The following is a 22,083-nucleotide window of genomic DNA, read 5'->3' on the forward strand; positions in this document are numbered from 1 at the left end:
TGGATAATTGTAAATTCAAACAGAGATCAATACTGGATAACGCTGAGGATTAAAAAAAGACATTATTTTCATTATCAGTTACACAATATATACAATATTTTTTAGGAAAAAGTGGCTGGTATAGAGCTTGAACTGTGAATAAACTTATCACTCCTAATTCAGAGCTCATATGAAATTACTTCAATTTAGTTTCAGTATTGTTTTATCAGTAAAAATTCAATAAACTTCAATTAAATTTTCATTTGTGTTTTTAGTACCTTGCTAGCAACAGAATATTTTGTGAGACACTATCCCTTCAAAATCTTTTCCCAAAAGTAGTAAAATTATACAACTGAACAAGTATAATAATTCTAAAGAAATGATCTTTAAACATTTAAGCCAGTCTCGAATACACCAAACAGTAGGTTGAATGGACTGACGCCAATCAGAAAACAACTACTCCCCTGGCTAATACCACGAAGGGCGTTCGAATCCGACAGGCGTCAGTGCAGGAATCTTCACAGAAAATTTCCTGCATATGCAATTGGGAATACAACTGACAGATTCGACCTCCAATTTTGAAACGAGCACACTTTCAGACCGGTTTCAGGCTCCCTAGCCACTCGTCAGTGCAAGATGGTGACCATCATCGACCTAAAGTCAATGAAATTCCATAATTGAAAATCAAAATTCATTTAGAGTATTTCATTCCTCGTCCGAAGTTCGAGCGAATAACAAAAATGTCAAATCTAAAGCAAATGGAACTTCAAACGTTCAAGCCAGTCTCTATATACCTACACAGTAGGTTTAATGGACTGACGCCTATCAGAAAACAACTACTCCCCTGGCAAATACCACGAAGGGCGTTGGATTATATCAGACAGGCGTCAGTGCAGGAATCTTCACAGAAAATGTCCTGCATATGCAATTGGCAATACAACTGAAAGAGTCGACCTTCAATTATGGAACGGGCACACTTGCAGACCGGTTTCGGGCTTATTAGCCACTCATCAGTGCAAGATAGGGACCATCATCGACCTAAAGTCAATGATATTCCACAATTGAAAATCGGAATTTTTTCAGAGTATTTCATTCCTCTTCCGAAGTTGGAGCGAACATCAAAAATGTCACTCCATCTAGTGGACGAGGTACTAACCAACTGCACATCCGTAATTTGCCCGATTCCTCTAAATAAGGAATAAAAACTTTCTTATTAGTCAATGGGCTATGCTTGAAGACTGGCAGTGAACAAATCTAAAGCAAATGGAACTTCAAACGTTCAACAAAAATGTCACTCCATCTAGTGGACGAGGTACTAACCAACTGCATATCCAAAATTTGCCCTATTCCTCTGAATAAGGAAGAAAAACTTTCTTATTAGTCAGTGGGCTATGCTTGAAGATAGTCATGTAAAGAAATGAACTTTAAATGTTCAAGTCTGTCTCGGATATACCTACACAGTAGATTGAATGGACCGACCCCTATCAGAAAACAACTACTCCACTGGTTACTACCACGAATGCCATTGGATTGAAGGTAGGTATATCCGAGACTGGCTTGAACATTTAAAGTTCATTTCTTTAGATTTGTTAACTGCCTGTCTTCAAGCATAGCCCACTGACTAATAAGAAAGTATAATAATAGCACAATATTTCAACACGAAAATGAATTAATAGACATTGATAAAGTATTGGCAAAGTAATGGGTAGTTCAACCCACAAAAATATTTGAGACGCATAAGCCACTTCAGGCCTCTCAAAGGTTGAATGTGTTCAAAAGAGTACACAAAGGAATTAACATACATTAACTTACAAACAATAGCCAGTTGATATTTTACAGATCAAACAGCTTTCTTTAGGATAGGAGAGGTTGGCAAGAAAATTAATGTTGCCATATTTAGTAACATATGAGCAAGGCCTTATGATAGAAGGTTGGAGTGCAAAGTGTGAAAGTATTCATATTGATTGTTCCATTCAAATGAAATGAATCTGTCAGTTGCTTCTTATTTATCAATTTCATCAAAGGAACCTTCGGTATCTTAACCATATATTTATGAAATGAGAAACCACTAACCTGTCAAATATCCGGCAATGTTAGTATTGGAAATAAATAAATCATGTCTTTGATCCTTATACTCTGACCATATGGTGCTTTTGTCCAGAATCGAGCTGACCTTATCGCCATACAATAAATTCCTACTCATCGACTTCAAGGCTTTCACGATTTGTGCTTTTGTCATGGCAGGATTATCGACCAGATCCAATCTGGCCTCGAGAAGACTCAGTAAAAACTGAACGAACTCCACATCCAGAGCTTGTTTTACCAGTTGATCCTGATTACTGGAAAAGAGCCTGCTGAGAGCTTCGCAAGCTACAGCCACCATATCTTTACGAACTTGCATCGCCTGTTTCAGAGGATGCATACACTCAGTCTGAGCTAGAGCACCGATGCAAATCTGAAAAAAAAACGTTTATTCTATATGCAAAACGCTGTTTATGAACACCTACGTTACTCATGGATAAAGAATTCAAAATAGAAATTGCCGATTTTGGAACCACTACTTGTCGTATATTGGAGCCCATTTGTCTGCACAAACGTGGTATGTGTCCCATGGAAGGTATCAGGTCCAGCAGAGCAGGTTGGGCTTGCAGGAGAGAACACAAGGAAGTCGTACAAAGTTCCAGCAGTTCGATCTAGAAATAAAGTGCGGGATTTAACAGGCCGCCCAACGTGGGGCCTGACTTTTTGTGACTACTTACATTCGGTTTATCTTTACTCATCATATTCAGGCAAGTCTCCAGCAATTCTGTGAGGAATTCTCTCGGTTTTCTCAATGTCCAAGAAGGATTCGCGATAAAAATTCTAAGATAAACACCAGCCACCACAACTTCGTTAGGCGTAGCAATATTGGTGAGACCATTAGTATCGGGCATTTTCCAGAGCGCCGAGGGATTGGACATTTGAGATGTTTGATGCCTGAAAATTGATCGAAAAAGTTATTTCCCGTCTTGCATAAACCTGAGAATACTCACTCTCTTCTGAACTTTGAAACTATCGTGCAAACTCTATCCTTGGCTTCCTGGTCCCAAATGAGTTCCGGATGTTCGTGCGCAGATTCAAACATAGTCACTGATGTCTCGGGATTATCTCGCATGGCATCAGCGAAAATAGGCGGAAGAAACGCACCCAAAGCTAACCTCACTTTTGGACCAACCAACTTATCGAGATTCATTCTAGCAAGAAGTTCGGCGCAAGACTGTCTGACGTGGGGGTTCGTCGAGTTACAAAACAGGTCCAGGAGATATATCACAGCTCCTTTGTTCAAGGCTTCTTTCACTATTTTTGTGGTCGCCATGAGAGCATATAGCGCTTCCAAGGTTTGGAGTTGAGAATCTTGCAGGCTATACAACACCAGAAGGAGATAACCTAGGACGTCACTGGCGGCGATATCATTGATGCACTCGTTATTCCTCGTTATCAAGGATATGACATTCAAAGCGCCTTTTTGAACGGGTATCTCGCTAACGGTTAGTAACCTAAATAGGAGTCTAAAATGACCGATGCACTGCATTTCGACACTAGTATTGTTTCTTATCACATTCGTTAGAGCTTCGAGAGCCATCACAGTATTTTTTATCCTATCTTCTATGGTAACAGAATAAGCTATGTTAACTAGGTTGAAGAGATATTGTGATTGTTCTTTAAGGAAACCCAGTAATTCTATCACGAAACTCTTTGGGTCCTGAAAGAAAACAGTCATTCTCAAAAAAACTTCAACATCTCAAAGTGATACTTACTTTTATGGGAAAAGTAGGCTGTTGATTGTAAATTTTGATAAAAACGCCACCAATTTTAAGTTCTCCAGAATGTGCAGAGTAGGTAAAATCGCTGCAAATGTTCAAATCGATTTCATTCCTATTGTTTCTTTGGCTTTCCAGAAAGTCCAACAATTCTGCTCTAGTTCCATTGTCCCACAATAAGTAAGGAGTGCAGCTATTGCTGTTCAGTGTCTTCAATATCTAAAAGATGAAATCAATCAATCAAACATTTATTGAATCAGTGTTCATTTACAATCACATTAGGCAAACATCATCATAAAATACTGGCTGATACAACAGGTCAAACTATTATAGAAAAACAAATACAAAGCATAACTTAAATAAAAATAAAATCACTAAGCTACAATCAAATTATGATTATGACTCAAGGAGAAACTCATCCACAGAGTAGTATGCTTTTTGCAATAGAAAAACCTTAAGCTTCCTTTTAAAGACATTGATGTTTGAGGACTTAATGCCATTACTAAGCTTATTATATAGTTTAATCCCACAGCACATGGGGTGATTCTTCGATACTGTCAATCTACTATAAGGCTGATAAAGTTGAAGGTTATTTCTGGTGAAATGTTCATGGATTTGCTCATTTCTAGGAATAATTGAAATATTTTTTCTTATATATATCAGAGTTTGGTAGATATACAAACTAGGCATTGTTAATACACTATAACGAATGAATAATGGCCTGCAGTTTGCACTTGAAGATGCCCCAGCCAGAATTCTGATTACCTTTTTCTGAATAACAAACACTTCATCAGCTTTAGCTGATAAGCCCCACTGTTCAAGACCATAGGAAATCACTGACTGAATTAAACTGTCGTATAAAAGCATGAGAACATCAAAAGAGACTGTTTGTTTCAACCTACGAAGTAAATATATATGTTTACTGAGCTTCAGTTTGACACTATCAACATGGAAACTCCAGGTAAGTTTATTATCAATATCAACACCCAAGTATTTAGTACAATTAACTTTGACATTTTCAGTATATCAGGAAACCTCCCCTCTATGAAAGTGGAGTTAACTATATGAGTCAAAGGCTCAGAAATTACATTGGCAACGTTTTTTATAACAAGACCAGGAATTTCATCAATACCGGACGATTTTTTCTTACAAACTTTTTTGATAACTTGTTCAATTTCCATCTTAGTTGCTGGATATAAAAAAATACTTTGATGTGAAGATGACATATAATTAATATTTTTAGTATCAGGTTTGGATATGCTACTGCTAACAGTTGAAAAATACTCACTAAAAAGGTTGCATATAGCAAAATCATCAGAAAGAAGGACCCCATCTTCAGCACTTTCTAGACAAGGTATTGCATTGCCAGAATAACCAGTCTGGGATTCCTTGATGATTTTCCAGGATTCTTTCACTTTATTATCAGCAGAAGAGATTCTATCATCATTGCTAGTTTTCTTAGCATGTTTCAATTTATCCTGATATATTATTTTAAGTTCCTGATATTCCCCTGATATAAACCATTTTTATATACTTTGTTCAGCTCAGATAACTCGGTTAACCTTCTACTGATTTCTCTCAACTCAGTAGTTATCCACCTGGAGTCACCAGATTTTTTTATCTTGACTACCTTTTTTGGAAATGAAGTATCAAAATAATAGAAAAATTTATTATAAAAACTATCAAACTTAGAATTTGCTTCAACTGAGTCATACACTGAAGACCAATCAGTCTCCAGCAGTAAACTAGAAAACTTCTCAATATTGTAGTCATTAAAACATCTCTTGTGAGTTTCTTGGTTATGGTCAACCTGATCATAGCATAAAGTTGCCAGCTGGAAAGTGTGATCAGATATATAGGAATGATTAATGGAGTAACTAATAGGATTAGAAGTAGACAAAATATTATCAATACACGTTGCTGAATCACCCCATATACGAGTAGGTTCACTTATAATAGCACTAATGTTATGTTGCTCATTTACTTTATTTACATTTATCTTCTGAATTTACAATAGTAAATTCAGAAGATTAAATTCTCTAAGAACCTGCTAACCTCTTCTGATTTCTCGTTTCCTAGTTGATCGCTTATATAAGGTGTGAGTAGAGTATTCAGAATCTCTCTGGTGAGATTGTTGGGAGGAGGTTTGCCATCTCCCACAATATAACCTCCTAGTGCAGAACACGCTTTCACAGATTCCTTAGCCAATCTATTGCTGATTTCTTGTTTGTTTGCATCTTCACTACGCTCTACACCACCTTCTTCTAAGGTGAAATCATAGTTGAACATGTAGAGGAGAAGAGACCACAAAGCGCCTGATTTCAAAAGTTCTAGTTGCAGGATCGAGTCTAGGGAAAGAGCGGTGACACATTCCGTTGCAATTGAACACAATTTGGTAAGATGCTAAAAAAAATATTTTTCCGTTAGTTACAGTATAGACTCACCCTCAGACTTTAAAATCATTTATCGTGTGACATAATAATAATAATAATAATATTTATTCGTTCATAACGATCATAACATGATGACATAGAACAAGTCAATAATAAAAATAAAAAATAAATATGATAGATAAAATAAAATAAAATCTAAATACATAGATAGAAAACCCCGTTGATTGAAACAGTCGATTATATGATTGAGACCGTAGGTACATCAAAATTAAATATAATTATGAACTGAGCCACATTTGGTAATTGTGTTGGCATTCTAATCAACCCATGAAGGCATTAACCAATTATACATTACATAGGATCTTTCAAATACTCATCAACAGAGTAATAGGCTTTGTCAATTAAAAGTTGTTTCACATACTGTTTGAATTCTCTCAGCGACATTTCTCTAACATGAGTTGACAATTTATTAAATAATTTGATACCCATATAAAAAGGACTTGATTCGGTCCTGGCCAGTCTGTGAAATGGTATTTCCAATAAAGTTGAATTTCTTGTACTGTATTTGTTTCTATTCAATGGAGCAAACAATTGTCTGTCTGATTTTACAAACATCAGTATCTGGTAAATATAAATGCAAGGTAAGGTTAAAATTTTTAGGATTTTGAATAGTTCTTTGCAGCTCGTGCGTCTACTTACTCTTTGAATATTTCTGACAGCTCTCTTTTGTAAAATAAACACCCTTTGCGCTTCACTAGATAAACCCCAAGCTGATATGCTATATGAGATTAAAGAGTGAACATGTGCATGATAAAACATAAGTAATACAGATTTGTCCACAATTTTATCAAGTTGATACAGGCAATAGCACATTGGTGATATTTTTTTGCACATTTCATGAATGTGATGATTCCACTTACAATCTTCTGAGAGGTTAAGTCCCAAGAATTTAACTGATGTTACTTGTTTTAACGAACCATTTGATGCTTTTAAAAGTAAGCTGTGATCATATCCTTTTGGTGCATAACTAAATCTTACAAAAGAGGATTTTTTATCATTGCAAACTAATTTATTTTTGGAGAACCAATCCTGTGCTTTCAATATTTCTATATGAGCAGAGTCAACTGTAGCGGAGATGTTTGGTCCATTTACCAGTAAGGTTGTATCATCTGCATACATTACAACATCACCTGCAAAATCATTGACATATATTATATAAAGCAATGGTCCCAGAATAGAACCTTGTGGCACTCCCATGGTATAATTACGGTGAATAGACTTAAACTTGTCTATCTCAACATATTGTGTTCTATTGCCCAGGTAACTTTCAAACCATTTATATGGAATGCCCCTAAATCCATACTTTTCTAATTTATCTAGTAGGATTTTATGGTTAACCAAATCAAATGCCTTACTAAGATCCAAGAAAACACCCAGGGTTCACTTTCCTTCATCTAGATTATTATATAGTTCATTAAGAAATGTTATTATGTCATGCGTTGTTGACCGCCCTCTTCTAAAGCCAAATTGATTTGCATTAAAGAGTTTATGAAGATCAAAAAAAGAAATTACCATGTGTGCCACACACTTTTCATAAACTTTTGCAAACACACTGGGAACAGTGATGGGCCTGAAATTTTCAACCTGAGTTTTATCACCTGTTTTATGTATGGGTTTTATTTTACCGACTTTCAGAATTTCAGGGTAGATTCCTTCCTCCAAAGAGCTGTTAATCACACAAGTTAATGGTTTAACAATATATGTTGAACACTTTTTTAACAGACAAGAGCTAATATCATCATTACCAGTAGTATGTGTAGTTTTTAGATTACTTATTATACGTGTTATATCTGTTTCTAGAGCAGGTTTGAAGGAAAAAGTAAAAGGATTGAAATCTTTAAGTGTGAGTTCATATAATGGTTCTTTTATATTGTTCGAAAGTATTGTTGGAATACTATTAAAATACTCAGCAAAATGATTTGTTATTATCTGGGTGTCCTGAACAATATTGTTATCTATATTCAATTGAATGGTATTCGATCTCATCTTTGAATTTTTATTTGTTCCTATTATATTCCAAGCAGTTTTGGCTTTATTTTTAGAGTTGGCAATCAGGCTATTATTATACTTTTTTTTTGCTACATTTAACAGATGTTTGTATAGTTTCTTATATTTTTTATAATAGGCTTTGAAATTTTCATTTCCTGTTAGAGTTAGGGCATATATATTCTTCAAATTTTTGCCGGAAATTAGTAAACCTTTTGTTAGCCATGGTTTTTTTTTTGAGTTAATCTATGTTTTAGTTTCGCAGTTTTCAGAGGAAAAGCAATATCAAAAAGGTGTTTAAAAGTTTGAAAGAAGACCTGAATTTAAAAAATCAGGATGAGCTAAGGAGTTCTTTGATCATAATTTTCTTTGTATCATAATTAGTTTGAAATTTTCAGATTATGACTAAACAAAGACACGAAAAAAGTCGGAACTTTGTAGGAACCTAGTGATATGAACAAAGGGATCAACAATTTACAAATTGGGACTATAGATATCTACACTCTAGGCTTTATCGAGGTTCGAGATTGTACTGGAAGCAACGATGAATCTTTCTTGGGGGAATCACAAACACGGTTTAGAGTCCGCAGTGTCATTGCTCTTCGAGTTTGAAAGCCGTGGATTTTTGAAATTTTTTCCTGAAGTTTCGCTGGCGCGAGTGGCTAGCTTCTTCAGAGGTTTAACCATCATCGGACAGCAAGCCATGATGGTTAAACCTCTGAAGAAGCTAGCCACTCGTGCCAGCGAAACGTCAGAAAGAAATTCCGAAAGTCCACGGCTTTTAAACTCGAAAATCAATGACACTGAGTATTTGATAGATAGACAACGGATATAGTGAATACTCAGAACTCCTCTTTCGGACTCCTCTTTAGGATCTTTGAAAATATTTTTCTGTATTGTCATATTATTATTACACTCAATAATTTGATTTCATATCGTCAAGCCATTTTTTTTTGGCTCAACAACTTTGCATTCGCTTTCCTGATAAAAATGTTATAATCTTTCTTTATTTCAGAAATAGGTTTCCCTAATATACAATAAAAAAAAAAAAATAGGAAAAGATAGAACAGAAAAAGTAACTAATATATGCTATTCAGTAATTTTAAAACTATTACAAGTAACAATAAATAGTTCTATCGCTCCGTGCTATTATTTTACAAATAATATTTATTATTTCTACTTAGTAATGCTAGTTATATAGGTAACATTAGAAGATTTATACCGAAACAATTCAAATATTTCACAATCAAAACTAACATATAAAACATAGATTTACAACTTTATCCAAATGTAAGTTATGTTTCTTTTATATATTTTAACAAATGTCTTTTGAAGACATTTATTGATAAACAGTCTTTTACGTCAGTTGGTAGGTCATTAAATTTAATGAAGCCTTTAAAAAATACTGAATTCATACTACTTTTAAAATTTGTTCTGACAATATGTAGATTGCAGTTATTGCGAGTATAGTGTTCATGGATTTCATAATTGTAGTTGACCATATTCATGAAATAAGAAGGAGACAAATTATTTATTATCTTATAAATAAATATCATTGCGAAGTACAGTAACCTTTGTAATACGGGCAGCCACTGAAGGGTGGATAACATTGAATTTATTGGTGTGTATCTATTACATCTCAGAATAATTCTCATGCCTCTATTTTGCAATTTCTGCAGTTGATTAATTTTATTTAAGTTCATAGAGTATATGATTGATGCACAATAGTCAAAATGAGGCAGAATAATTGCTTTATAAACTGTTACTTTAGTGGCTGTTGATAAATTACTAGCAATTCTTGAAAAAAAGTATAATTTTTTTGAATTTTTTTTATGAATATAGTCGAAATGGCTATCAAAAGAAAGTGTATTGTCGAGTTGGACTCCTAAGTATTTTATATTTGTGACGATCTCAATTTTCTTGTTATCAATATTTATGTCTAAATTATTTATCCCAATTTTGTTGTATTTAAATTTATTAGTAATTATCATGGCTTTGGTTTTAGTTACATTTAATTTCAATTTATTGATATCGAGATATCTTTTAACACTGACTAAGATGGAATTCATTTTGTGAATAGCTCTATCCAAGTCTGTATCACTACATGCTAATAATGTATCATCTGCGAACAGATTTATGAATTCACAGTCCACAAATAAGTTAATATCATTAAGATATATTATGAAAAGCAGTGGACCTAAAACACTACCTTGAGGAATGTTACCTTTCTAATGATATCAATTTCAATATTTAAAGTTTTGTTTAACCCACCGAAAGTCGAAATTAAACCTCCGAACGAAACTCACGTGTAAAGTAGGTATTCATGTAGGTATTCTGAAATAAAATAAAGAAAGATTATTATTAAAATGTTCAATTACCTTGAAATACAATATCCTGCACAAGTCGCTGATCAACTGCTTCAAGTCCACCATGCGTTCTCGGCAACCAGGGAACTGGGCTGCTACGGTAAAGCATTTCGTGATGTGCATACAGACCTGTACAGGCACTTCATCTGGTTTTGAAGAGTTGTTCAAGACGTTAACGCACCTCGTATAAGCTTCGAGCAATACCTATTGAAAATGAAAAAAGTCTTACTGAATGCTATTGACAGTTATAGTTCATCATACCTCAAGCCCGTCTTCTCTTCTGAGCTCCTCGGCATTCAAAGCGGAGCAGTCCACCGTGTGGTAGGCCAGCTCGCAGGCTGCAGTGAGTAACGGGGCATTCTTAGAGAACAGTTGTTCGTCTGCGGTTTCAATTTTGATTGTTTTTATTAACTGAGGATAGCCGGCATATTTATACGGTTGCAATTCTGAAAAATAAAAATTTCAAGCCACATTTTATGACAATAACCATTCAAAGTGAAATCATAGTTGAGATTTGAAAACACTTTGTGAGATTTTCACATCTTCAGGCGTGTATAGACACGCCTGAAGGATCTATTGTATAGCGAAACGGGTGTTGCGTTTTTAAAAAACTGTTTAGTGAAAATCTCACAATAAAGTGTTTTCTTGAATATGCTATGGATTTTCATCAAGTACCGGCCAATTCCGTGACATATTTGACCTTTGGGAGTACTAGTTACCATTCTCAGATGTACTCATTGTTTCCAATATAGAACGTCATAGTATAAATACTGAACAGAGATATAACTTCCATGTTTCCTTCTCTTGCCTCAGATCTACTGGTAACTGACCTATTTATCTAGGACCAAAATTATTTAATTTGTTACCTAATTACGTCAGAGAGTGTAATAACCTGATACTATTTAATTTAAATTTAATTTAATTCAATATAATCATATTATACAAAAGCACTGTAACAATAGGATTCTCAAAATCAATATACAATTTTTATACAATTCATACAATTGAAAATGATAACAATACAATAAATATGATAAATATGATATGATATATATATATACATACATATATATACCATACATTTTTACTAGGAAATATACTATACATTTTATAGTTCAGCAAGTTAATCGAGGATTTGGTTAGCTATACTAATTTCTGATTACATTACTGAGTTTGGCACCTAAGTGATTGAACACTTGTATTGTGCAACTCTATTATATATGCGAATTTCAAATAAGTCTTGTAACAAAATGGCTTAGGAATAATATTAAAACATAATGAAAACTTCATAAGCGTATGTCAGCAAAGAAGTGTAAATGTTGCATTAATTTATTTATTCAGTATTTTTAGAAAGGTGTAATAATTATGAAAAATATATTTTTTTGATAGAACACTGAATTTCTTGATTTTTTTTTTCTTTTATACTGGATGGAAGAAGGTTGAATGCTTTAGGTAAAGTATATATTAAACATCTATGAACAATATTTTTGTTGCAGTTGGGAATTCTTATGTGATGGTTTGTAGTACTTCTGGTTGTATAGTTATGTGAAGGATGGTTCTGATATTGCTTGTATTTGTAGGCATATATACATAGGCTATGAAAATATAGAGATCTTATGTCACCAACGTCTTCATTATAAAGTAGTGTTGTCTGATAACGTTTTGTTTTCCTATATATTATTTTTAATATATAATTTTGAATGACACTTAGTTTTTGTAGAGCATTTTTGTACATTCCTCCCCATACTAGAATACCATAACGAAAGAGTGATTCGGCCAGTGATTTGTAAATTAATAAAAGGAGATTTTTATAGAGGATATCTCGTAGTTGATAAAATTTATATATAAGCTTCCTCACTTTATTTGTTAGATAGTCAATATGGCTATTCCATTTTAAGTTTTTATCTATTTAAGTTTATATCGATTTGAAAAAGAACATTGAAAACCTTTCTTCTGAATGAAATATACCATTTGTTTATCAAGTTTCTAGTTTCATGAAACTATGAATCTACATATTTCAACCAGTATTGCAAATCTTCAACTGTGATATGATGAAAAAAATTAAAAATAAATAAAGCTGAAGTAGATATTGGGTGCTGCCCGTTAGATAAATAAATAAATTTCAATTTAAATGTACACGCAGGAAACTTTCTAATGAAAGTCAACTCAAACTATGAATTCATTTCAAAGTTGCCTGCCTGCTTGCCAAATTAATCACTCTTTCATATATACGATAGATGATGCAGTGATCTCTCCTGAAAATGGGTTCCGGTATAACCAAGTGTCCGAGACTATCTCGGACTGTTTGGGATTTTTTGCTTCTACGCATCATATCCTGCGCAGTTTCTAAACATTTTCGGAAGTTAGAACCAGACTAAACCTAATATCTAACAAATAATTTGTCTTGAATGGAATTTAGTGTCCCGAAGCGCTGAAAATATTGCATAAGACTTATGGTGAATCAACTTTATCGAAAACACGTGCCTTTGAGTGAAAAAGTGCAATTAAAAGCGGTCGAGATGTGGTGGAAGACTTGCTTGGCTCTGGTCGACCACCAACATTCTCAACTGAACTTATTGCTTAAGTGAAAGAAATGGTGACTGAAAATCATCTCAGAGACGGCCACGGAAATTTCTACGTCTCACGAATCAATTCGTACCATTTTGAACGGTTTTTTAGGCAAGACTAGTGAGGGCGATGTTACAATTTTTTTCTATTACTGCGGTATTGTGCACTCTTGAATTCTTGGCAAAAACTCAAAAAACTATATGGAACAGCCACCGTATTCACCTGATATGACTCCGGTCGATTTTTTCTTTTTCCAAAACACAAATTACCTCCCGTTTTCAAATGACAGATGACAGGTGGTTCAAAAAAATGCATTTGAAACATGTTTTGATGACTGGGTTGTTCGCTGGAATAAGTGTATCATTTCAGAACGGGCCTAGTTTGAAGGCGATACAATGAATTTGGATGAATAATACATATTTCATGTTTCCTTGATCAATTACAGGTACTTTTTTGCATAGTAATATATACTCATATCTTGTTTCGTTTCAATGTACAATATTTTATGGAGTTTAGTTTTATACAAATGTAAATTTGTCTTTAAGGAAAATAAATGGAATGAGAAAAATAAATAAAAGATTACTTACCTTCGGAATACCTTTTGAACAGGATGCTCTGAGTTTGTAACACCAATACTATGTTGTGAGGATTGGGGCCATCACCCGCCCAACTGCTGCGGCTACACAGGAACTCGTACGCTTGGTTAACTTTCTCAAAAGTATCCTGAAAAGAACATGTAATCAATTAAAACATAATTTTCCTCTGTAGGAAGTTTCGTTACTAACTCTTCCTTCCGGATTTTTATCAGGATGAAACTGTTGAGCCAATCTGTAGTAGGCCTTTCTTACAGTTGCTTCATCGTGATGTTTGTCTTCGAGTCCAAGATTTTCGTAGGCATCTCTGATAGTCATCTGAGGAGGTTTCTTCTCCACCTCGGATTTCCAAGCTTCCAAAACGTCTTTCAATAATTGGATCTACAAGAAAAAGTTTTGGTTTGCAAATAATTATCAGTAACAGAATAATCGAACCAACAGCATAAGCGAAACTAACTAACTTGAAACTTTACTCGAGGCCAATCCTCGAAAATTGTGCTGATTAGACCACGATTATTACATTATTATTAATGTTTATCATCTCAAAAAACAGAAACAATTTAAAAAATATTTACGAGAAATTCCTAGAAGATAACTCTTACCGGATCTGGTATAGGCCAATCTGGAAATTTGGCAGTGTCACAGAGATGCCTTAGATAAAATATGTTACAAAACAGTTCATTCTCCAGTTGAGGATATCGAACAGCAGGAATTGGTATGTAATGGTATCTGACCATTGTATGACCCCTCAATCGGGGAGTGAAATCTGCAATATGAGCAGCTATCTTCTCTATCAACATTCGCCTAAAAATGTAAAATAATCACACACCGAAAAACAAACTGGGAGAGCTGAAAAGCACTTTGTGAAGTATGTCTTCAGCAATAAGGAAAGTCTCTGAACGATGCTGGGCTCTGGAAATCAAATTAGTTACCTCAAAAAACAGACTTAAATAAAACTAGCCTTTGAGTACATTGTGTGTGAAGAAATATGTTTCAAAAGTCACTGCAAATATAGTTGAGTAGAATTACTGAAGCACTTATTCTTATTTGTCAACTGTCAACTCAGACGCCAAACAATTGACAGACTGTACAGGCGTTTTGCTAAGTTAGCATCATCAGTAGATGATTAAAACTGTCATCTCCTGATGACGTTAACCTAGTTAGTGAAACACGCATCAAGAGTCTGTACTTTTGTTCTGGTTTCAATTCTACCTGTCCTGTCAGAAATTAGTCACTTTTGAAACATATTTGTGATGATTATTGAATATATAGAAGGTATTCAACTTTCACCAGCTTCAACTGGTTTCTATATTTTTGCTTCTTTTTTTTAATTATAAAAACATCAAAGGCAAATACTCTATCATCTGCTTCTCACTGTAATCAGTCGACATCATGTAACTACAATCCAATCACGTGGTAATAGAATATATTCGTGATAACAACATTATCAATAATAACCGTTGCTATTTCTTTAGTATTGTTGCTATTTCTTTAGTACCTTTGCATACGCCCATTTCTTTAGTAAAAGAATCCCAATGTTTAAGTCACTTTCAAATTCTAAAACAGCTTGCAAAAATTGCCAATGAACAAACAAATGTTCAATGAAACAAAAAGTGTCATATCAACTGAAAAGCTACCCCTTACCTCATTTCATGGTTCCATATGGCTTCCGGAGTGTCAAATTCTCCTAAATAAATCTGAGCAAACTTTTCGGCCTCATAATTTTCCAAATAATGAATCATCGCCTCGGGTAGAAGCCTCCCCAAAATACTCTTCTGCATAATAGCTGAAGATTCCTGAAAATTTACATTCATATCATTAAGCATTTTTTCACATAGAGCTAATTACCTCGTCTGACTTAAACGCCTGCTTCATGTGTGTCAGTTTTAAAAATCTCGCAATGGGAAGCACATTACTACCTGTGTACATCATTATAAAGTAGAATACGCCAGTGGTGTGAAGCTTTGATATTTCCGGATTGTCTCTCATAACCTCACACAAAAGTGTCGAGACTTTTTCTACGAGTATCGGGTCAAAAGTTAGAAGCAATTGCACAACATTCGCCAGGACAGTGTGTTCGGAGAGCAATCTTTTAACTTTTGGTAGAGGCCTCACCACTGCGTCATCGGCGTCTCGACTGGGGTAATACTGACACATCCTGGCAACAAAAAAAAAGAAAGGTGTAACTGAAATCTATAAAAATAGTGACAAATTAATTTTGAAATTGTTCTGAAATATTTCCCAGAAATTGAATGATTACAATCACTTCAATACCTGCAACTTAACATGAAATGAAGTATTTATTATCTCTAATGTTGTACCTAATTCATTAATGGATGCCATTGAATTTTTTGGGTAATAATCACTAATAAAACTGATGTAGTTCTTACTACAGCGCTTACTACAGAAGCTGAAGACCGTAGAAGTTGAAGAGCATGGAAGTCTCGAAACAGGTGATTTTTCATGTGTAAATACTACCACCAAAAGTAGGCCAATTGGGAATGTTCTGAAACTTCTTTAAATTAAGCTTAATATTTCTGGGAAGTTCACCTTATTTGCAAGTGACACTACCATACTTTGGAATAATAAAAACACTTGTCAGTTGCACAAAATAATCTCTGCCGACTTGAAAAAAGTCAAAGATTGGTGTGATTCAAACATTTTATCTCTCAACTTAACTAAAACAGATTTAATATCATTTAGATGCTCAATCAACGAACTTTTTTTTGAAGACAGATCACTGGAATCTAAAAATAACACTAAATTTCTAGGAGTGTTCATTGACCAGAATTTAAAATTTGTGGATCATGTTAAACAACTCACTAGAAGTCTCCTCTGGCTGGTATGCAGTTAGAGTGATTTATAAAGAATTGGGTTCAGCACTGCAAAGATGGCATACTATGCACTCATAGATTCTCACTTAAGCTACGCAATACCTTTTTGGGGAGCATGCAGTCCAATTTTATTCAAAAGTCTACTAATTTTACAGAAAACGGTAATAAGGTATATAGGAAACCTTAAACCAAGAGACTCCTGTAGAACCTTCTTCAAAAAACATAATTTTCTAACGGTAACTGCATTATTTATACTGGAATCTGTGTGTTTAATAAATAAGCATATATTAAATTTTGCTGCATCTTCTTCCCATTATAAAAGCCGAAACAGCAGACACACTCTAAAACTCACTGTGCCAACTAAAAACATCACCAGAGACTCCATATTTTACAACTGTGGAAAAATGTACAATAATTTGCCTATGGACATAAGATCTGACAATATAAATGACTTCCAATTCAGGAAGTTAGTCAAACAATTTCTATCTGATAGACCCTAGCTTGTGCAAGTGTCCGCAAGTTCAATATTCTACTTACTTTATGAGAATATTTAGAATATAGGTAGCTAGTTCACTTTCATTGAGAACAGGAGTTCCTTTAGCTAAAAGGCACCATTTCAACTGGGAAAGTTGAGAAAGTGGACGCCATCCTGTCACTGCCATAGCCCAACATTTAGTTTTATGATTCACTTGTCCCTTCTCGAACAGTTCTTTCAACTAAAAAAAAAAGAAAACTATTTACATACAAAATATTCTACATACAGCTTGTCATATCTAGGAAGAGCCTTGAGAGTTATCTCACACACTCTCTCTCTCTTGCTCTCATAGAACACGATGATGAGATAAATATATATATATATATATATATATATATATATATATATATATATATATATATATATATATATATATAAAATCTAGAAAGGTTAATGCAGTCAAGCTGCTGGAAAATAATTCCATGAAAATCAAAAAATGAATAGATTAGTACTCTTTGATCATTCCCATATTGATTTCAATTTAAGAGCCACCGGTATACAGCTGTTTCAGCCTATTGGGCATCGTCAGTACCGGGCAGGCGGTCCTCCATTGAAGACAAAATGAGAAAAAACCAAGAAAGTACTTGATAAAAATAGGTGGTTCCACTTATGTTTCGCTTGCGTTTATGCAGCTATTTTTATCAAGTACTTTCTTGGTTTTTTCTCATTTTGTCTTCAATCGAGGACCGCCTGCCCGGTACTGACGATGCCCAATAGGCTGAAACAGCTGTATACCGGTGGCTCTTAAATTGAAATCAATATGGGAATGATCAAAGAGTACTAATCTATTCATTTTTATATATATATATATATATATATATATATATATATGTATATATATATATATATATATATATATATATATATATATATATGTATATATATATATATATATATATATATATATATATATATATATATAAAACTCCATGAGTCTTCCAAGATTTGAAACGCTATACTCATAATAGTCTCTATATAAATGAAGAATGTTCGACCCCAATTATGAACACTGAAGTCCCCTTTTTGAGTGATAAGACAAAAACAGTAACCTCACTGAATGTAACAGGTCCCTCTCTTCTTTTGTCTGTGTTATAATACCATTGTTTCTCTTCGGCGATTTTCATATCGGCGCCGGCTTCGATTACGTTGGTTTGAGTAGGTATCACAGCCCTAGAGGTGTGTAGGTGTGCCAACGTCATTATGTCCACTAAAATTTGAACTCCGCCCACTTCCAGCACTTCCCTGACATTTCGATGGTGCAAAATCAGTTTTTCAATGAACATTACCAGTCTGTCGCGTTCTTGCTTGTCTATACACTGAAAATATATGGAATTATTCGGGTGAACAAGCTTTTGGAAATGAATATCTCACTCTTTCCAGCATTCCTATGATATATTTTGTATCACTGAAAGGCCCGATATCTTCGTAGTATCGTCCATAGACAATTGACATAGCTTGGAGGCACATACACTTCATTTCGACTTTGGTTGTTAATAGAAATCTGTGGTAGAGGTCATTGAAAAATTCGTACCTGAAAACAGAACAAAAATTGTTTTTTGCTATTCAAAATATGAGTAGGGACAAATCAGTAAATTTTCAAATGAAATCCAATGGATATATCGAAACAAATGATGGAATTGGCCACCCATAACTAAACACTTTTGCAAAAACTCAACAAGTGTTTTGCCATACAATAACTTCTTCTGGCATGTCTTTACTAACCATATTCTACATATTCAATGCTTAATAAACCTAATTTTACAATTTGAAGTACCTACATTTCAAGTATCATGTGTCATGAATTGAATTATCTGAGCTTATGTCCTAGTTTCCACATTTGAAAAAATATTTAGTAACAGAGAGTTATTCAATTACCCGAATTCTTGAGTCTATTGATTTCTAAACATTCTAGAAGATTGAATTTCAAACTTATCTCTTCAAAATGTAATATGTCTTATTCATGATTGAATTCATGTCCTTCTGCTAGAAGGTGGTTTACAAATGTGAAATTGGTCTTTCTATTTACAAAACTATTTCTATGCTCTTTAATTCTTTGAGGAAATATTCTCCCTGTTTGGCCAATATACAGTTTTGGGCAATAGCCACAAGACAGCCTTTATATATCGTATATAAGTAAAAGGCCCAAATAAAAGTCGCAGGGAACACTTCACTACTGCGACAACGCAAGCATAAGCCAATGCATGGAGTCTTCTTCAACAACATTGAAGACCTTGGCTTAACAAAGCGCCTGACCTTCGCTTTCCTCAAGTCGAGTGGGTTGGAATCGCAAACTGAGGGGTTCATCATGGTCTGCCAGGATGGTGTTTTCAACACCTTACTCTACCACAGTCGCGTGATGGGTATAGAGGTTCCTGACACAAGGTGCAGAGCCTGCCGCGAGGCGCCCAAGACCCTAATGCACTTGCTGTCAGCTTGTCCAGCATATGCGGTCTCAGCCTATATCCATCGACACAACACGGCCTTAAGAGTGAATCCGTTGTGGGGAATGAGAAGTTCAGAATTTATTGGAACTATTCGTTCCCCATCCTCAGGCTCATACAAGTCTGATGTAGTTCTTCTCGACCATCAGAGCAAGACGATATTTGTCGTGGAGTTTTCAGCTCCTAACGAGATGAATATCTTATGAAAAGAGGAGAAAAAAACGAGTTTCTCTTCGAACTCCACAGATTTTACCCAAACCACTATGTCAAGAGATAGAGAGAGAGAGAAAATACAGTGCTTTATCCAGTTCTCAACTTCATGAATACTTGAAGGAATAAATTTGCATGTCTCAGTTGAATATTAAAAAAAAAGACCCGGACTGTTATCAGAGGAGGGACATTCTCATTTAACTTCTCATCAGCACCAGTATGTGCAGTTTCAAATATTTGTTACAAGCAGAAACATATATGCTCTTTTCTTTCCTACTACTTGAAAGCTATCTGACTTGTCCATTTCTTTCAAATCTCCGCAAAGCACTGCAGCCTCATTAACTCATTTCTTTATCATCCAATTTTCCTTCAATTCTCTTTTTGAATGGTCCCTTCATAAAGGTTTTCCTGTATGTGTTCCCAGGTACATTTCCTCAGTACTCTCTTGTTTCTTATAGACCTAATTTCCAATCTGGTTCCATACCAGAGATTGGTACCCCCAAATCTTGTTCAGGGCCTATATATGGAGTTCATTATCAGTGTCTGTCACAGTGTTTTTGTCGTTAGTGATATCCCGAAAGGAACCTGTTCTGTTACAATGACTTTGCATCGTTTCAGATTATTTGAAAATGGAAGTAACATATGAAATCATGTGAAAAACTAAAAGTTTTACATGAAATCTCCTGAATCAGTTGGACAACTGGCATTGATGAACTTACGATCTACGAATAGGAGAGTCATCATCATTGATTTCCAAGAGCAGCCTCAAGTAGTAATCTCCAATCTTCACCTCATCCGCAAGACAAGCATAACTCACTTCAAATTCTTGGTGATTCCAAGCTACCAGAGCCAAACCGGCCAACTCTCTATCAGAAGTAAAGTTCCTCACTTCAGCTTCTAAGGCACTTCGAAGCTCTTCCCTAGTCTGAAATGAAATAGCATCGAGTTAGATCAATAATCAAAATTTTATTCGCGTACCTTATGATTCCATATCAGGTTCGGTAGAGCGTGATCCTGGTTGAAATTCCAATAGAAAAGGGGCCAGTTCGATTCTGCTTTCTTCCTTTCTCTTCTCCTTCTCAAAACAATCGGTCTTTCTTTGATCTTCTCATCTCTTTTAATAGTGATTCCCACCCTCGTACCCCAATGCTGAAGAGCAAGATTTGTGTAGTGCTCCACCCTTTTTTCGACGTTTTTCAACTGCCTTTCAATTGCCACCCAGTTTGGATTTTTTTTAGACCTGTTTGCATGATCTTGAGCCAATTTTAGGTTGTCCCTGTTGTTGAGCATCTCTTGCTCTAGGGCTTCTTTCGGAATCTGATCTTTTGAGTCCAAGAAGACTATCAAACCGGTAGGCTGAAATAAAAGAACTCGTCAGAGCCACTACGAAAATCACCCAATAAAATATGTACCATGATTCTTTTGAGAAGACCCATTGCAGTGGGATTGCCTGTCACCCAGAGTCCGATGAGATGTCGGGAGAGTTGTCTGTGGGTCAGTAATCTCCCATCGGTCCCTTGAGTATAAAGTGAAGCCAGTAGATGGCGCGGAAGAGCTCCTTCAGCTAAAGCTAGATTTTGCATTTTTTCTGCTACTTCTGACTCACCCTCTTCTATGATAGATCGCATAACCAGACCTGCTCCTTTCACTATGGCCAAAGAGGGGTGCTGCAAAAAAAATTGATTCAAACATTGTTAGAGTTTGTATTTCATACATTTCCAGTCGGTTTTTCATGAAATATAAAAAAAACAATAATGTAAATACTGGAATTGATTTGTTTTATTAATATAAACTCTCAATAATAAATTTGATACTGGTTAAACTTTATGCTGATGATACCTTTTTTTAGTAAAAACGTTGGTATACAAGAATATATTCAAAATGATCAATCTATATCAATATGGCTTCATATATATTTCCAAAATGAATCAATAGTATTAACATTCCACTATCTTTTGATGACGAAATTATTTCCTGCAAACAATTTATGCAATTAAATTGTTTATATATAGATGAAATATAAAATTGGAAAGAACAAATACAGAAAATGAAAGCCAAAATTATTTCACTATCCCTCTTATCCCCCCTCCCTATCTAAATGGAGATTGTTCAGGCCAGTCTCAACTCACCTACACTGTACGTTAATGGACTAACGGATATAATCCAACGCCCTTCGTGGTATTAGCCAGGAGATTAGTTATTTTCTGATGGTTCCAGTCCATTAACCTACAGTGTAGGTTATAACTGCGATACTGATATTTGATTTTGGTTTTATATCAATATTAGTGGGCGTGGCTTGTTTTCTTCTAATTGGATTA

General features: G+C 34.7%; 1 protein-coding gene across 8 annotated transcripts in view; it reads right to left on the reverse strand.

The window, feature by feature from the left end:
* The window catches only part of Rme-8 (Receptor mediated endocytosis 8), a 31,993-nt gene that overhangs the window by 610 nt on the left and 9,300 nt on the right, over positions 1-22,083 (reverse strand). For all 8 annotated transcript variants that reach the window (XM_023156669.2, XM_023156668.2, XM_074179722.1 and 5 more), the window contains 19 exons: positions 21,178-21,432; positions 20,744-21,121; positions 20,485-20,690; positions 18,486-18,645; positions 18,164-18,430; positions 17,117-17,295; positions 15,594-15,903; positions 15,390-15,541; positions 14,348-14,549; positions 13,938-14,126; positions 13,740-13,875; positions 10,846-11,030; positions 10,597-10,788; positions 5,835-6,182; positions 3,777-3,998; positions 3,012-3,721; positions 2,739-2,955; positions 2,487-2,672; positions 2,053-2,434 (listed from right to left, as the gene is read on the reverse strand). In XM_023156669.2, the coding sequence (XP_023012437.2) occupies positions 2,053-2,434; positions 2,487-2,672; positions 2,739-2,955; positions 3,012-3,721; positions 3,777-3,998; positions 5,835-6,182; positions 10,597-10,788; positions 10,846-11,030; positions 13,740-13,875; positions 13,938-14,126; positions 14,348-14,549; positions 15,390-15,541; positions 15,594-15,903; positions 17,117-17,295; positions 18,164-18,430; positions 18,486-18,645; positions 20,485-20,690; positions 20,744-21,121; positions 21,178-21,432 (4,876 nt within the window). The remainder of the gene's footprint in view (positions 1-2,052; positions 2,435-2,486; positions 2,673-2,738; positions 2,956-3,011; positions 3,722-3,776; positions 3,999-5,834; positions 6,183-10,596; positions 10,789-10,845; positions 11,031-13,739; positions 13,876-13,937; positions 14,127-14,347; positions 14,550-15,389; positions 15,542-15,593; positions 15,904-17,116; positions 17,296-18,163; positions 18,431-18,485; positions 18,646-20,484; positions 20,691-20,743; positions 21,122-21,177; positions 21,433-22,083) is intronic.

The sequence above is a fragment of the Leptinotarsa decemlineata genome, unplaced genomic scaffold, assembly GCF_025532065.1.
Source record: "Leptinotarsa decemlineata unplaced genomic scaffold, Ldec_3_MD MMD2_tig00026282_RagTag_RagTag, whole genome shotgun sequence".
In the NCBI taxonomy this organism is placed as follows: Eukaryota; Metazoa; Arthropoda; class Insecta; order Coleoptera; family Chrysomelidae; genus Leptinotarsa; species Leptinotarsa decemlineata.